This window comes from Quercus robur, chromosome 9 (genome assembly GCF_932294415.1).
Source record: "Quercus robur chromosome 9, dhQueRobu3.1, whole genome shotgun sequence".
Taxonomy (NCBI): domain Eukaryota; kingdom Viridiplantae; phylum Streptophyta; class Magnoliopsida; order Fagales; family Fagaceae; genus Quercus; species Quercus robur.
Window position 1 is genome coordinate 12,185,496 of NC_065542.1, and position 14,235 is coordinate 12,199,730.

General features: G+C 35.8%; 3 protein-coding genes and 1 pseudogene across 8 annotated transcripts in view; 2 read left to right on the top strand and 2 right to left on the bottom strand.

Moving 5' to 3' along the window:
- The window catches only part of LOC126700535 (acidic endochitinase-like), a 27,040-nt pseudogene extending 17,660 nt beyond the window's left edge, over positions 1-9,380 (top strand).
- The window catches only part of LOC126700534 (plastidial pyruvate kinase 2), a 54,117-nt gene that overhangs the window by 16,061 nt on the left and 23,821 nt on the right, over positions 1-14,235 (bottom strand). The gene's annotated exons all lie outside the window — the stretch shown is intronic.
- LOC126700532 (receptor-like protein EIX2) overlaps positions 1,475-14,235 on the top strand; it is a 53,283-nt gene continuing 40,522 nt past the window's right edge. Inside the window, exons 1-2 of one of the 2 annotated variants that reach the window (XM_050398728.1) lie at positions 1,475-1,658; positions 1,739-2,975. In XM_050398728.1, coding sequence (XP_050254685.1) covers positions 1,652-1,658; positions 1,739-2,975 — 1,244 coding nt within the window. In that variant the 5' untranslated portion in view covers positions 1,475-1,651. Of the gene's footprint in view, positions 4,403-4,724; positions 5,046-14,235 lie in introns of those variants that run through there. The other variant, XM_050398727.1, reaches the window with a different exon arrangement.
- Positions 5,733-13,651, bottom strand: LOC126700536 (plastidial pyruvate kinase 2-like). 2 transcript variants are annotated; one of them, XM_050398735.1, is made up of 8 exons: positions 13,563-13,651; positions 13,287-13,349; positions 13,005-13,149; positions 12,446-12,548; positions 12,168-12,316; positions 11,388-11,496; positions 10,507-10,599; positions 5,733-6,722 (listed from the first exon to the last, which is right to left on the bottom strand). In XM_050398735.1, exons 3-8 carry the CDS (start codon positions 13,121-13,123, stop codon positions 6,564-6,566), a joined length of 732 nt encoding a protein of 243 aa, XP_050254692.1. In that variant the 5' UTR covers positions 13,124-13,149; positions 13,287-13,349; positions 13,563-13,651; the 3' UTR covers positions 5,733-6,563. The 2 variants fall into 2 exon arrangements, with proteins under 2 accessions (XP_050254692.1, XP_050254693.1); XM_050398736.1 differs by lacking the exons at positions 5,733-6,722; positions 13,287-13,349; positions 13,563-13,651 and adding an exon at positions 12,737-12,830 and having other exon boundaries at positions 10,278-10,599; positions 13,005-13,049.

Genomic DNA, 14,235 nt, shown 5'->3' on the forward strand with positions numbered 1-14,235 from the left:
AAGTAGCTTAGATTTTAGAGGATATTGAGCTTATTTATGAAATTTTTGTTGATATATCATTTGTTAATGTTCCTATACATCAAGAAAACATCATAATTATTAAAATAAACAAGAACAAACTTAAAAATAAACTTTTCTATAGTTTAGGGACAAAAAAAAAATTTACTAGAGTTTATGGACGAAAAATGAATTTTTGATAAAAGTTAGGGATCAAAATAATATTTTACCATTATTACAATGTTTGTCATTTATTTAATACATTGAGTTGAATTGTTGAATCTAAAATTTAACTAAACCCCACTTTTTAGTCCTTTTAACAGTGTTGTCATTTTCGTATTAAAAAAAACAATAGGATTATTTTCTATCATTCAAATAAAAAAAATAAAAAAGAAGAAGAAGATCAATAGGAATTGGATTTGCTATAGGTTTTTGGGGCATATGCAGTTCTTTGATTCTAAAGCGGTCATGGAGACATGCCTATTTCTTATTATTGGACAACATGAAGGATTAGCTATACGTAACAATGGAGGTGAAGAAGGCAAGATTTTGGAGGATGTTTCAAAGGCAGGGGTAACCACTTTTAATGTGAGGTAAACAAAGTAAGTCATCTATAGCTCTTTTTCACATGTTTTTAGATTTTTTTTTTTTTTTTTTTTTTTGAGAATCTGTTTTTAGATATATTTTGTTGTTGTTGTTGAGTAATTTTTATGGGTACTTTGGAGCACTAAAAATGGTGTTCTCTTCTCTTACATTCATAATTAGGTCTACTCATTAAATTCATAATAGGATCCATCATGAATGTTGAAGGAGGGGGCACCATTTCTCTGTGCTTCAAGAGTATCTGAGAATTTTTCATTGTTGCTACTCTATGGCAATTTATTTCTGTCTTGTTCTTTAAATTGTTTTTGATTTTATTTTCTACTCTTTTTTGCACTTTTTTTTATTCGCTACGCATGCTAAGAATCATTACTAATGCTTTTCATATTTCAAATTACATATCAGGAAGTAGAGATTACCACTGAAGGCAATACACTTAACCAGTGGCGGAGCCAGGATTTTAGGTTAGGGGGGCAAGATCAAAAGAGAGTAAAATTAATTCGAAAAACTATTAATTTGATATTAATAACAAAATAAATAAATAACTATATGCAAATGTAATTGTCATATACAATTAAAATTTGGGTTTGTAAAAAAAAAAAAAAAAAAAAAAACTTGGGTTTGAGCATTTTTGAGGTGCTATAATGACTAGTGAGTGAAAGTAGGTTTTTTTTTTTCATAATTCTTTTCAGCAAAATAGTGGTGGAGAAGTAGGCTGTACAAGTGGTTTTATTTTATTATAATATTATTATAAGGTGGGACCTATTATTTTTTTTAAAAGAGTTGCAGTGGCCTCAAATGTGAAATTGTTTTCCTACAATAAACTAATGCACGGTACAAGTACAATAGGTATGTAAAAAAGCCGATTGTCCTAGCGTATGCAAATAACACCTTGTACTATATATTACTTAGAATTCTTGGGCGCCCCTGGTTCTGAGTACTCAAAAAAAAAAAAAAAAAAAAACCACACTACTATACTTTCTCGATGTTGTCCACATCCTTATCTTCACATATCAATTGCCTGTATGTTCATTGGTCATGACTATGATCATGGATGGAAGGTCCTTTAAGCTACCTTATGCATTTTTTACGCTATTCGTTTTAGTGCACTTGAGATTAGCCCTTGGCAAATTGATTCCAGGGGTTGGAGATGCTAACAACATCAGTTGCCCAGAAGATGAGAGACAAGCGCTGCTCGAGTTCAAAAAAGGAATCAGTGATCCCCTAGGCTGGCTCTCTTCATGGGGGAGCGAAGAAGAAAAAAAGAATTGCTGCAATTGGCAAGGGATTCAGTGCAGCAACCAAACAGGCCATGTAATTCAGCTTCAGCTTGGTATTTCTAATTTGACAGGTATGATTAGTCCTTCAATACTGGAGTTGCCTTATTTGACTTATTTGGATCTCAGTTTCAATGATTTTAATCATAGCCATATCCCAGACTTCATTGGTTCTCTAAGTAACTTAGAACACCTTAATCTCTCTCGGTCCAATCTTAGTGGGCCAATTCCACATCAGCTTGGAAACCTTTCACGCTTGCGATATCTTCATCTTGGCTTGAATAATTTGACAAAATCTGAAAATCTTGAATGGTTGTCTCATATGTCTTCAATAGAAGATCTTGACCTAAGTTTTACAAATCTCAGTGTTGCCAATGATTGGCTTGAAGTTGTGAGTAGTCTCCCTAATTTAAAAACCTTGGATATGTCGGCCTGTAATCTTCCTCTAATGAGTCTTTCATCTTTTTCCCAATTCAATCATTCAAAATCTTTTACTTCTCTTGAAAGTCTGCAACTCCGCGATAATGAAATTAATGACATTCCAAAATTCTTTGGGGATATATGTACTTTACGTGAATTGGGTTTGTCAGGGAACAATCTCAATGGACAACTCATTGAGCATATCAATGACTTGTTTGGATGTGCAAAAGACTCATTAGAGGTTTTGGAATTAGCAAGGAACCAATTATGGGGATCATTGCCTGATTTTGCAATGTTTCCATCATTAAAAGAAATACAACTTTGGTCCAACAAATTAAATGGGACTATGCCCAAAACCATTGGAAACCTTCATAATCTGGAGCATTTGGATGTTTCGTTGAATTATTTGCAAGATGTCATTTCTGAAGCACATTTCTCAAATCTTTCCGAATTATTGTCATTGGACTTATCTGGTAATTCTCTTACTCTTGAATTTGACTTCAATTGGGTTCCCCCTTTCCAATTGGATGAACTACATTTGAGATCTTGCAAGTTAGGGCCTAGATTTCCAAATTGGATCCGAACCCAAAGGAATGTTACCATCCTTGACATCTCCAATGCTCAAATTTCTGATACCGTTCCAGCAGAGTGGTTTGCAAACTTGCCTCCTAAATTATATAGGTTAAATATTTCTAGCAACCAAATACATGGACAGCTACCTAATGTGTCGAAAATGAGTTCGAGTGAACTGAAATTTGATTTGAGTGCTAACCGTTTAGAGGGTCCACTGCCACTTTTTTCAACTAATGTCAGCTCCTTGAATCTCTCCAGAAATCGCTTTTCGGGGCCACTTTCACCTCTTTGTAAAGTCAATAATGGGGGGTTGGGTTTTCTAGACCTATCTGATAACCTATTATCTGGGCAACTTCCTAATTGTTTTATGAATTGGCCGAATCTACTTATCTTGAATTTGGCAAACAACAATTTCTTTGGTGAAGTTCCAAGCTCTTTCGGCTTCTTGTCGATGCTCCACACATTGAGTCTACATGATAACACTTTCTCTGGAGATTTTCCTAATTCCTTGAAAAATTGTAGCAACTTGAGATTTATGGACTTGGGAAACAATAGGTTCTCCGAAAAAATACCAGCATGGATTGCAGAAGACCTACCACAATTGATTGTTCTCATCCTGCGTTCCAATAAGTTTAGTGGAAGCATACCACGGGATACATGTAAGTTGAAATATTTACGAATCTTGGACCTCTCTTTAAATGACATCTCTGGAACTATACCACAGTGCCTCAATAATTTCACTGCCATGGCTCACAAAGCTGACTCTTCAACTAATCTTTTTGAGGGTGGTTACTATGACTCATATGGAAATAGTAATGGAGATTATGTTGACAGTGCCATGGTTGCATGGAAAGGAAGGGAGTACAAGTTTGGCAAAAATCTTGGACTACTAAAGATCATTAACCTTTCAAGTAACAAGTTGACAGGAAAACTTCCTACTGAAATTACTAGCCTTTTGGAGTTAGTTGTACTGAACGTATCCAAAAACAACTTAATTGGAGAAATTCCGCAAACAATTGGTCAGTTGAAGCTGTTAGAATCATTTGATATGTCATGGAATCAGTTTTCAGGTGAAATCCCATCAAGTATGTCAAAATTACAGTTTTTGAGCCACCTAAACCTATCTTTCAACAATTTATCTGGAAAAATTCCTTCAGGCACTCAACTCCAGGGCTTTGATGCAACTTGTTTCACTGGAAATAGGGCTCTTTGTGGGCCTCCACTGACACAAAAGTGTCCAGGTGAAGAAACACCAAACCAATGTTTACCAACTGACAATGGCAGTATTGAAGATGACAAGGACAATAGAGATGAATTCGAGAAATGGTTTTATGTTGGAGCAGGAATTGGATTTGCTGTAGGTTTTTGGGGCATATGCAGTTCTTTGATTCTAAAGCGGTCATGGAGACATGCCTATTTCCTATTATTGGACAACATGAAGGATTGGTTGTACGTAACAATGGAAGTGAACAAGGCAAGATTTTGGAGGATGTTTCAGAGGCAGGGGTAACCACTTTTAACGTGAGGTTAACAAAGTAAGTCATCTATAGCTCTTTTTCACATGTTTTTAGATATATTTTGTTGTTGTCGAGTAATTCTTAGGTATTTCATGATTGGGTCCATTCATTAAATTCATGATAAGATCCATCATGAATGTGAGAGAAGAGAGCACCATTTCTCCTTGCTTCAAGAACACCTAAGAATTTTCTATTTCTACTACTCTGCGACAATTTATTTCGATCGTGTTCTTTAATTTGTTTTTGATTTTATTTTTTTACTCTTTTTCACATTTTTTTTATTCGCTACACATGCTAAGAATCATTACTAATGCTTTTCATATTTCAAATTACATATCAGGAAGTAGCAGAGATTGCTACTGAAGGCGATACATTTAACCTGGATGGTAAATTTCACATAGCAATTGCATGAAGTTGAAGAGGTTCTATCTAGTGCCTTTACTCTAATGGTTTTCTTTTACCTTGGTGTTAATGTCTGTCTACTGCAGCTGCACATGTATACATGAATGTCAGGACTCGTTTGTAATATTTGTGTGGGTGTGGTCTAGATGATTTATTTTATTGCCTTTTCTCTCATCGCCATCATTGTCAGCTTCAAAAATGTAAATTTACAAACAGATCATATGTAATTTTAATTTAGTTGAAGTGTACTTGTACCTTCGATTGTGATGTTATTGGCCCATGTGGCCCCTCTTTCGGGGGCATTTAGACATAGTTGAATGGATATGCGTGTTAGTTGAAGAATCTCGAGAGTCAAGAGTATGCTTTCTTTAACCCAGCTCATGTTAGGAGGTGGCTTATGAAAAATGACTCTTCTTTTCTCTAAGAACAATTCATAATAGCTGCATGGTAGGAACAGTTCATTTTCATTTTGTCCTGCATGGTAGGAACAGTTCATTCTCATTTTGTCACCTTCTCTCTCAGCAATTCTTTACTACTTTGTAATTTAATTAGTTACTTGGTGATAAACCATTTTTTTTTTTCCTCTTGGAAGTTGTTTAAAAGTTAAAATTGATGACTCTGATTGCACTTGCGGCAAATAAACACGTTGCACTGCTAAATTCTTTTAGCTACAAACTTTGCATGCTTCTGTAGTTACAAGAATGACGTTCTTTCTGACATTTTACTTGCAATTTTCCACAAATTCATCAAACTTATTTACAAATGGCCAACAGTTGTATAATTTGTAAACTTTTTTTTTTTATATACATAGATGTTGACATTCTACTGCGGTAGATTAAAGTTGAATGTAATCAAATGGTTAAGTTCATATCATCTGCATGGTGAGGAAGAAAAGATCGAGAGAGCGGAATTTTGTCTGCTGTCAAGATTCATACTACATCTACAACAAAAACAAAAACAAAACAAAAAAGTTATGGTGAGGAAACTAAGATTGAAAAGTGGAAAAGAAGCATCTGTATAACTACTTGAAAATTTTCACAATTTTCATAGTTTCTTCAGACCCTTTGCAAAGTTTGGATATCGAAGCAAAGTTTTTAGGCTTACTAAAGTATTGGACTGTTCTTGTTGACTTAAGTTTGTCAAGAAACATGGCTTCTAATATAATATGGACTGGAGTGCCCAAACAAGCATCTGTACAACTACTTGAAAATTTTCAGATACATCACCAACTCTCACAACCAATTACTTGCACCTAGACCCTTCGTACTAAATCACTGTGTTAGTTGACTAGCATTGAAAAAAAAAAAGTTGAACATAGATTTGAGGTGCAGTAAGCCAACACCAAAATCACCAAAATTTAGGAGCAACGGAGCTCAATCTAGGCAAGAAAAAGCTTAACTAAACCTCATTCAAATACCAGTTAACCAAGGAAAAGAAGTTTCTTTCAAGGAAGCGCTGTAAGTTTCAGAGCTCACTTACACAATATTGCTTGTTTGACCTTGTAATCAGCATTTCAGCACATGTTTCTAAGACATACAAGGCCCTCACATTATAAATGTGTGTGTGTGTGTATTCATTGAAGTGCTTTCAAAAACATGACTTCTCTGATTTGAAAAACATAAATATGTTGACCACATCTATTGTTCATGCTATTTGCAAGGAGTCTTTCTCACGTTGCAACGAGAAGCATTCATTCGTGTTATAGAAAAAGCAAGTTTGCCTCAATTTCTATACTAAGAAATAAACAAATTTTATTGGCTTCAATAATGATACCACTCTAAAGAGATGATCTATGCTTTAACATGATATTGTTTCCATGAGGTGTGTAAAGACCCAAATTGAACAGCAGCCATGTCACTGTGCAGCAGCCCAACAAATTGAACAGCAGCAGTCCAACAAATTTGTCTTGTAACTTGTAAGAATCTAGAGCTACATCCTTCAAAAGAATCAAGGAATTGTAATTCTTTTTATCCTCTGTTTAATAAATTTCCTAATTAATTATCACATCTCTATGTTCCATTCGATTGTCATTACTATGACAGAAATTTAGAACAAAAGGATGAAACTCAGAGATATCACCACAACACCACCAATTGATTTGCCAAAACCTCTCGTCAAAACCCCAAGCACATTGAAACTCATTAATGAGAAAATAATCATTGCAGCATGTAAAAGACAACAAAATTCTCATTAATGAGTAAATAACACAAAATACTTTAGATCACCATCATTGCAACATATAAAAGACAACAAAATTCTCATCTTGATTAGTAAATTTACTACTTTTTAGTAAGTTTCAACAAAATAATCAAAGTCCCACATAAAACACAACCTAATATTACCCAAAATCAAAAAAGATATCAGAGCAGAGCAACATACCTGTAATCAACGGTGGCGGGTACGGTGAGGGTTTGATGGAAGCAATGACGACTAATCGAAGAGGGTGAGGGAGATTGGATAGGGAGAGTGAGACTGATGGAGAGTGGGGAAGAGTGGGGAAGATTGATCGCAGAGCAGAGAGCGAGGGAGAGTGTAAAGGGAGAGTGATGGCAGAGGGCGAGGGAGTGTACAGGGAGAGAGTAGAGAGTGAATAGGCATTGTGAGACGTTAGGGAATCAAATCGTTAAGGCAAACTCAATTTCCTACTTACCGAGTTATGCATGTTCACACAAGCATTTTTTTATTGGAAAAAGCCACGTCTGCTTCGCCAGCATGGCACAACGGTCAGACAAACTCGACCATACAAATATCGAGTTCTTTAGTAAAACTCGATCCTCACATTCTCAAGTTTTAAAACAAGAGCATTTCCCTAAATAGTTTGAGAAAATGAGCAAAATGCTGAAAAGTTTGTGAGAAAGGGGCAAATGCCCATTTTGACCCGCTTTTCACAGCTAGATAGGGCAACAAAGCTATGGTTTGCACGTAGTCCCTCTAAGATATCAATTGCTTTTTTTACATTGTAGGCGGGATTCAAACGCAACTCTATTATAAAACACAATAAACTTTACTTGTGAAACTAATTGCAATCCACAATAAAATTAAAATAACAAACAAAAAAGCAAAAAACTAACTAACAATTAATCATAAGGTAATACACAACCTTTCTCTCTACCTTCTTTGGAAAATCAAAGTTGCTAGTGTCTAAACAATTTATAATATGGATTTTGCACCCATAAACTCCACCTTTTTTTACTTATTTATTTAGCCACCAAAAAAAAAAAAAACCCAAGAGATTTTGCAGTAGGAATGTAGGATTATATATGATGTCAAAACTTGGAGAAACTATAAGGTCCTCACGGTGGACAAGTGACGTAGTCCACCATTTCAGTAAAAGACTCCCACTTGTTTAAAATTGTGGAGTTTTAAATAAAAACTGACTACTGACTTGGCAATTTTAAACAGGTGAGAATATTTTACTGGAATGGTGGACAAGTAATGTGGTCCATCATGAGGACTATATAATTTCTCCAAAACTTATGGGCTTCCAAGAGATCACTAGCCACATAAAAGATCTTATCCAAAAAAATATTTAAAATTGTAATTTTTACAATTTAACATTTACTAAACTAAAAATTTGAACTAAATAGTGAACACATCAAATTAACATGAAATGTACTTGAAATTACCGAAATATTATGGGCATAATTATTAAGTAAAATGTTTCGAAATTTTGAACCAAAACATGTCATTGTCAAAATTTAAAAATCAGGTACGTATATCCTGATTCCTGAATCCTATATAAGGGAACAACCCCCCATAGCATGGCAGCAACAAAAACCAAAGACATTGCCATATTGATAACTGGTAAAATTAAATGGCTAAAATTCCTCTAGCTACAGCTCTAGTACTCTTTCCTCGCCTCGTCCTAGTCTTCATCAGAACCTCTCAAGCCGGTGGCATTGCTGTTTACTGGGGTCAGAGTGGCTATGAAGGAACTCAAACTGAAACATGTGCCACTGGAAAATATTCCCAAGTAATCATATCTTTTCTGAACCATTTTGGCAATGGTAGAACCCCAGAAATCAGCCTTGCAGGCCATTGTAACCCAGCTTCGAATGGGTGCACCATGGTTAGCCCTTGCATAAGATATTGCCCAAGTCGAGGAATTAAGGTGCTACTCTCAATTGGAGGTAGAATTGGAAGCTACTCTCTAGCTTCTTCAATGGATGCCAAAAATGTAGCTGATTATTTTTGGAACAATGTCTTGGGTGGACAGTCACCTTCACGTCCACTAGGTGATGCAATATTAGATGGCACAGATTTTGACATAGAGCTTGGCTCAACACTTCATTGGGATGATCTTGCTAGGTACCTAAAGGCATATAGTCAGTCAGGAAGAGTTGTGCACTTAAATGCAGCTCCTCAATGTCCATTTCCTGATAGTTTTGTTGGTAATGCTCTTAATACGGGGCTTTTTGACTATGTTTGGGTTCAGTTCTTTTTTTTTTTTTTTGGAGAAACAAACACACACACACACAAGGGAGAGGGAAACAATCATCCATGCCAATACAGTGTTGGCAACATCAATAACCCTAATATTCATGGAAAAAATGGACTGCATCGATAAATGCTGGGAGCATATTTATAGGGTTACCGGCGGCTTTTGTGGCGTCAGGTAGCGGGTATATTCCACCCAATGTGTTGGCATCTCAAATACTTCCATTGATAAAGGGATCACCTAAGTATGGAGGTGTGATGCTTTGGTCCAGGTATTTTGATTATAGAAGTGGATATAGTTCCTACATCAAGGGAAGTGTCTGAGGGTACTTAATATGTCTCTACCCAAAACCATTACAAAATAGTGAATATTCTTTTCATTTTATTTGTATGACACTAGATGTGGATGTGGTCGGATAGCCACGAAAGGGAAAAATAATTAAATAAATTGGAAATTTTAAGCTAGTATGGATTAATTACTTGGAATGATTCCATACATAAATTCGAATGTTGAGCTCGACTTTCTTGGCTTGTACAATTTTTTCAGTCACGGTGTTGTGATTTCATGTATGTCTTTTTCTTTTCTTTTCTTTTCTTTTTCTTTTTCTTTTTTTTTTTTTTTTTTTTGGAAAACAAGCACGAAGAATCAAAGATGCGGATGTGGTTGGATATTTCCTTCAATTTGATACGTGCCCATATGAAAACTTGAAACACTGCTATAATCGTAGTGGATATCAGATGCCATATAGTATGTACATGGAAATGGAGAATATACTCTTATTGTTTTTTTGTTTTTTTCCCTAGAAAATAAGTTTGAGATAATATACATTATTTGAACCGGAACAAAATGAAAATTCAAGAATATATAGATTAAATATTAGTTTATTAAAAATCATCTGGTTTTTATACCATTGCTTGATTGGTTGACATTAGTGATTGAATTTTATATCATCTGGTTTCCACAGTGATTGTATTGTGATTAATACTTTGGATGACCAACAAATTGTGTTATGTCCTTACAGACAAACTGTGTTGGTGTTTAACAAGATAAAACTGCAAGCTCTAGATTTCTGAACATATATCAGGAAATTTATAAAGCAGTATTCTACCAAAAACAAAAAATAAAACAGAACAAAGCACCAAAGAGAAGCAAGTGGAACCATGAAATACACATAGATAATAATGCAAGCAAAATTCACGTCTATCCATCAAAGGGAAACCCCAGAACAGATACGAGTGCCCTGACAGTTCAAAATAATCACAGGCATCTACACTTTCCGTACCTGGATATTGTGGGTAGATTGGAACCGCCAGATGGGTTGTCTTCCACTCTGGAGAAGTGCTACCTCTTCTCCTTCCTTCACCATCCCTTGCTTCTGTACATGGAAACCAAATGAGTATATTACAATGATGAAGATGTGATCGTATGAAACCTATATAATTTGAATTTTCGGATTCAAAAAATCTAGCTGTCAGTGAAATCTAGCACTCTATGGCAAGAACACTGGTTGAATTATGGATAGCATCTATTCATCACCTTATGGGCTTACACAATTCAACAAGCTCTGACTTCCAAGAAAACTATAAAGATTGCGTAAGGATAGTCCACTTAAGGTTGGGAGTGCCATATCTCCAGTTGTCTTTTATAGAGATATGCCCTCTAAATTGAAATGTCATTCATCAGTCCAAATGGACAGCATGGTCAGTCATAAAGTATACCATGTAAGATACATGGAAAAGCAAGAGCACAAATGTCACAGGGCAAGAGATATTGGGCCCATGTTGAAGGTTATTGGGGTAAGGCTTCCATCCAATGCTTCCATGCACAAGACGAGATATGGGACCAACACATGGCCATTTAGGACACATGTTGCGTCCAGTGCACAGAAGCATTTAATGCAAGCCAAACACAAAGGTTATTATATAATATATATATCCTATCTAAATATGGATTGTTCCCAGGTTGAAGTTCTGCCCTGAAAGCCAGATGCACCACAACCCATCTAAGTTTGGGTTTCAAAGAAAAACACATTGAAGTTTGAACTTATAATTCTATTGTAATATTTAATCCTGATCTTTGTTAGCTAAATTTGAGCACACCAGTACATCTTCATTATTGCCCAAGTCAAATGGTGCAAGTAAATTCACTTGTGAAAACCTTTACCTGTAGTAAAGCTAAGGCATTTGAAAATGTCTCTTCAGCATCTTCTGAGAATTGCATGCAGATAGGACAGACTCCTTGACACACTGCCAACCTCTGTTGAATAGTCTTCCTGCATGGCCATCAAAGTTATGTGATCAGCCACATTATTAGGTTTACATTCCTTGGCTTTTCTCCGAACTCTCAATTAACTCATCAAGCAGACAATAGACCTCATTCATGAACTTCCGACTCAACGATATTTAAACAAAATGTAAATTAATAGAAATAAACTCTCAAAAGTAGCTGATCTCAGGGAAATAATTTGGTTTTCCAACCTCCAGGTTAATTTTGGATTTCAGTAATTAATCCAAACACTAACGAACTTAGCAGTTCTATATTTTCAGCCATAAGACAAGATAGGACATTTAGTATGCGTTTAGATACCACTTATTTTGCTGAAAACTGAAAACAATAAAAAATCATTTTTCGGTTACTGTTCACATGACTATTTGCACTAAACATGAACAATGCAATAAGCGCAGGTTTAAAAATAAAAAATAAAAAAGCCTGAAACGCAGACGCGCAAACCAAACAAACACTTATTATGCCAGATTTTGCATCACAATGACCAGCTAAGAGTCTGTCAAGAGTAGACTTATGCCTAAAGAAAAATCTAATAGAGACAGAAAATATGCCTGCAGCATGATGAGGTACAATATGCAATACTGTATCATAACCTCCCATGTAAACAGTATCCTCATTGCATAACAGTTTTGAGACTCAAGGATAGAAGAAACTCACTCATTTATAAAAGCAAAAATAGTGCCAGAAGGCCGATAGTGGCTCAGTAGTGTAGCCATGAAACCAGTTCTGGTGAAGACAACAATTGAGGTTCCAAGAGTGTTAGACATAATGGTTGCATGGTAAGCAAACATTTCGCTCATATGATTCTACACACAACCAAAAAAACTTCCAGTCAGTATTCAGTGTTAAAAATCAAATAGGTTTTTTTCCGGAGAGGGGGGGGCAGATAGAGACTCCATGAAACATCAAAATACATGAAATTTGCATCAAATAACCTTGAAGGCTTGACCAAGATTAGCTGGCATTTCACTGCCTGATATTGTAGCCTCAGTCCGTAATGCAACTGTGTGCATGACTTTCACAGCTTTCAAAGGGAACCTGCACAGCAGTGAAATCATGTCATTTGAGTGCATTAAGGTGTAAAAGTTTACACATAAATAATCCATATTATTTAAGCCCATAGTGGCTTGTAAGCAATATGGATGTTACTTGCTCTACTGGAACCTGAGCAACACCACTGAAACACAAATCTGCAGTGACCAAAATTTGACAGCCAGGAACCAAACCTGAAGTAAGTAAATGCTTCCAGGGACATCAAATCTCTTCGTACCCACCAAGGATTGATCAGAAGTAAGTAAATACTTCTCATTGTGCATGATGCTTGCACCAAAAAAAAAAAAATCTCCAATCACATCCAAAGTAACAGACTAGTGTCTAACTGTATACAGCTAATTGGGTACCACTTTCTCTGTTTTTAATTAAATTAATTATTTATCCCAAAAAAAAAAAAACCATCCGAAGTAACGGACTCAAAGTCAAAAAGAAGTAGCTTACCTTCCATGAGCAGTTTCACCAGAAAGCATGACTGCATCAGCACCCTCTCGGACAGCAATGGCAATGTCTGATACCTCTGCTCTGGTTGGTGTTGGGTGTACAATCATGCTTTCCAGCATATTTGTTGCCACAATAACAGCCTTTCCTGCATTTCGTATTGAAATGTTCTGAATGTCAAAGAGTAACTCAACTTGATGTCTTAAAAGTTCCTATAAAAGGCCACCAAAACAGGCAATGACATCCCTTTTGTTGCTATTCTATTAAAACTTAAAAGTAAAATACCTGCAGAAGTGGAACCTCCTCAATAGGGAGCTCTGCACCAAGGTCTCCTCTTGCAACCATTGCCTGGAATAGGAAGAGCATGTGTTACTTCAAGCAGGTGCCAGGTAGTACACAAGTAAGGCAAGAATCCGGATTTTTTAATTTTTTCATTGATAAGTAAGAAGCCAGATTTAGATCAATATTAAAGAAAACTGGTGGAATTCTAGGTCTAAATGATAACTGTCCATCAAATGGAGCAGCAACTAGAAGATAAAATGCAAGGATTAGGGAGATCACCCCATCAGATGCTGTGATAATGGAATGCAAATTTGGGATAGAGTCTGCACTTTCAATTTTGACAATGACATGTATATCTGCACCACAGCCTGCCATAGAAAATGGAAAAATTATATTATAATTGGTACTCCGGGGAAGACTAACAAGCATGTTCAAATTTCTTTTTTAAATTAAGGTATTTTGTCTCTATGTTTACTTTGCAGATAATTCTTCAATTCATGAACTACTTGTGCATCTTTAACAAAGGAGACGGCATAAAAATCAACTTTGTTGTCCACTCCGAATTTGATATCATCCCAATCCTTCTCTGCAACAAACCAATATAAACATTTATGTCCATTTGGAAAATGAAAAAATTTCTCACCTAGAGAGAGAGAGAGAGAGGAAAAGGCAAATCAGTAGGATAGTACAGAGGGCATAAAGATTCAAGGTCTAACCAGTGATGGAAGGTAGTGTTGCACTCTTTCCTTGAACATTTAAGTGACGCCTAGACTTGAGCTCTCCTCCATCAACGACTACACATTTCACTGAATCTTCTGTCTTGGATTTCACCATCAACAACATCATACCACCTATAGCATAGATCAAGAGTCAGCCGTGCAGTGCATATGTCATAAAAGGAAATGTTACATCATTCCTAATTCTGATCTGATATACAAAGAACAGAGCTTGC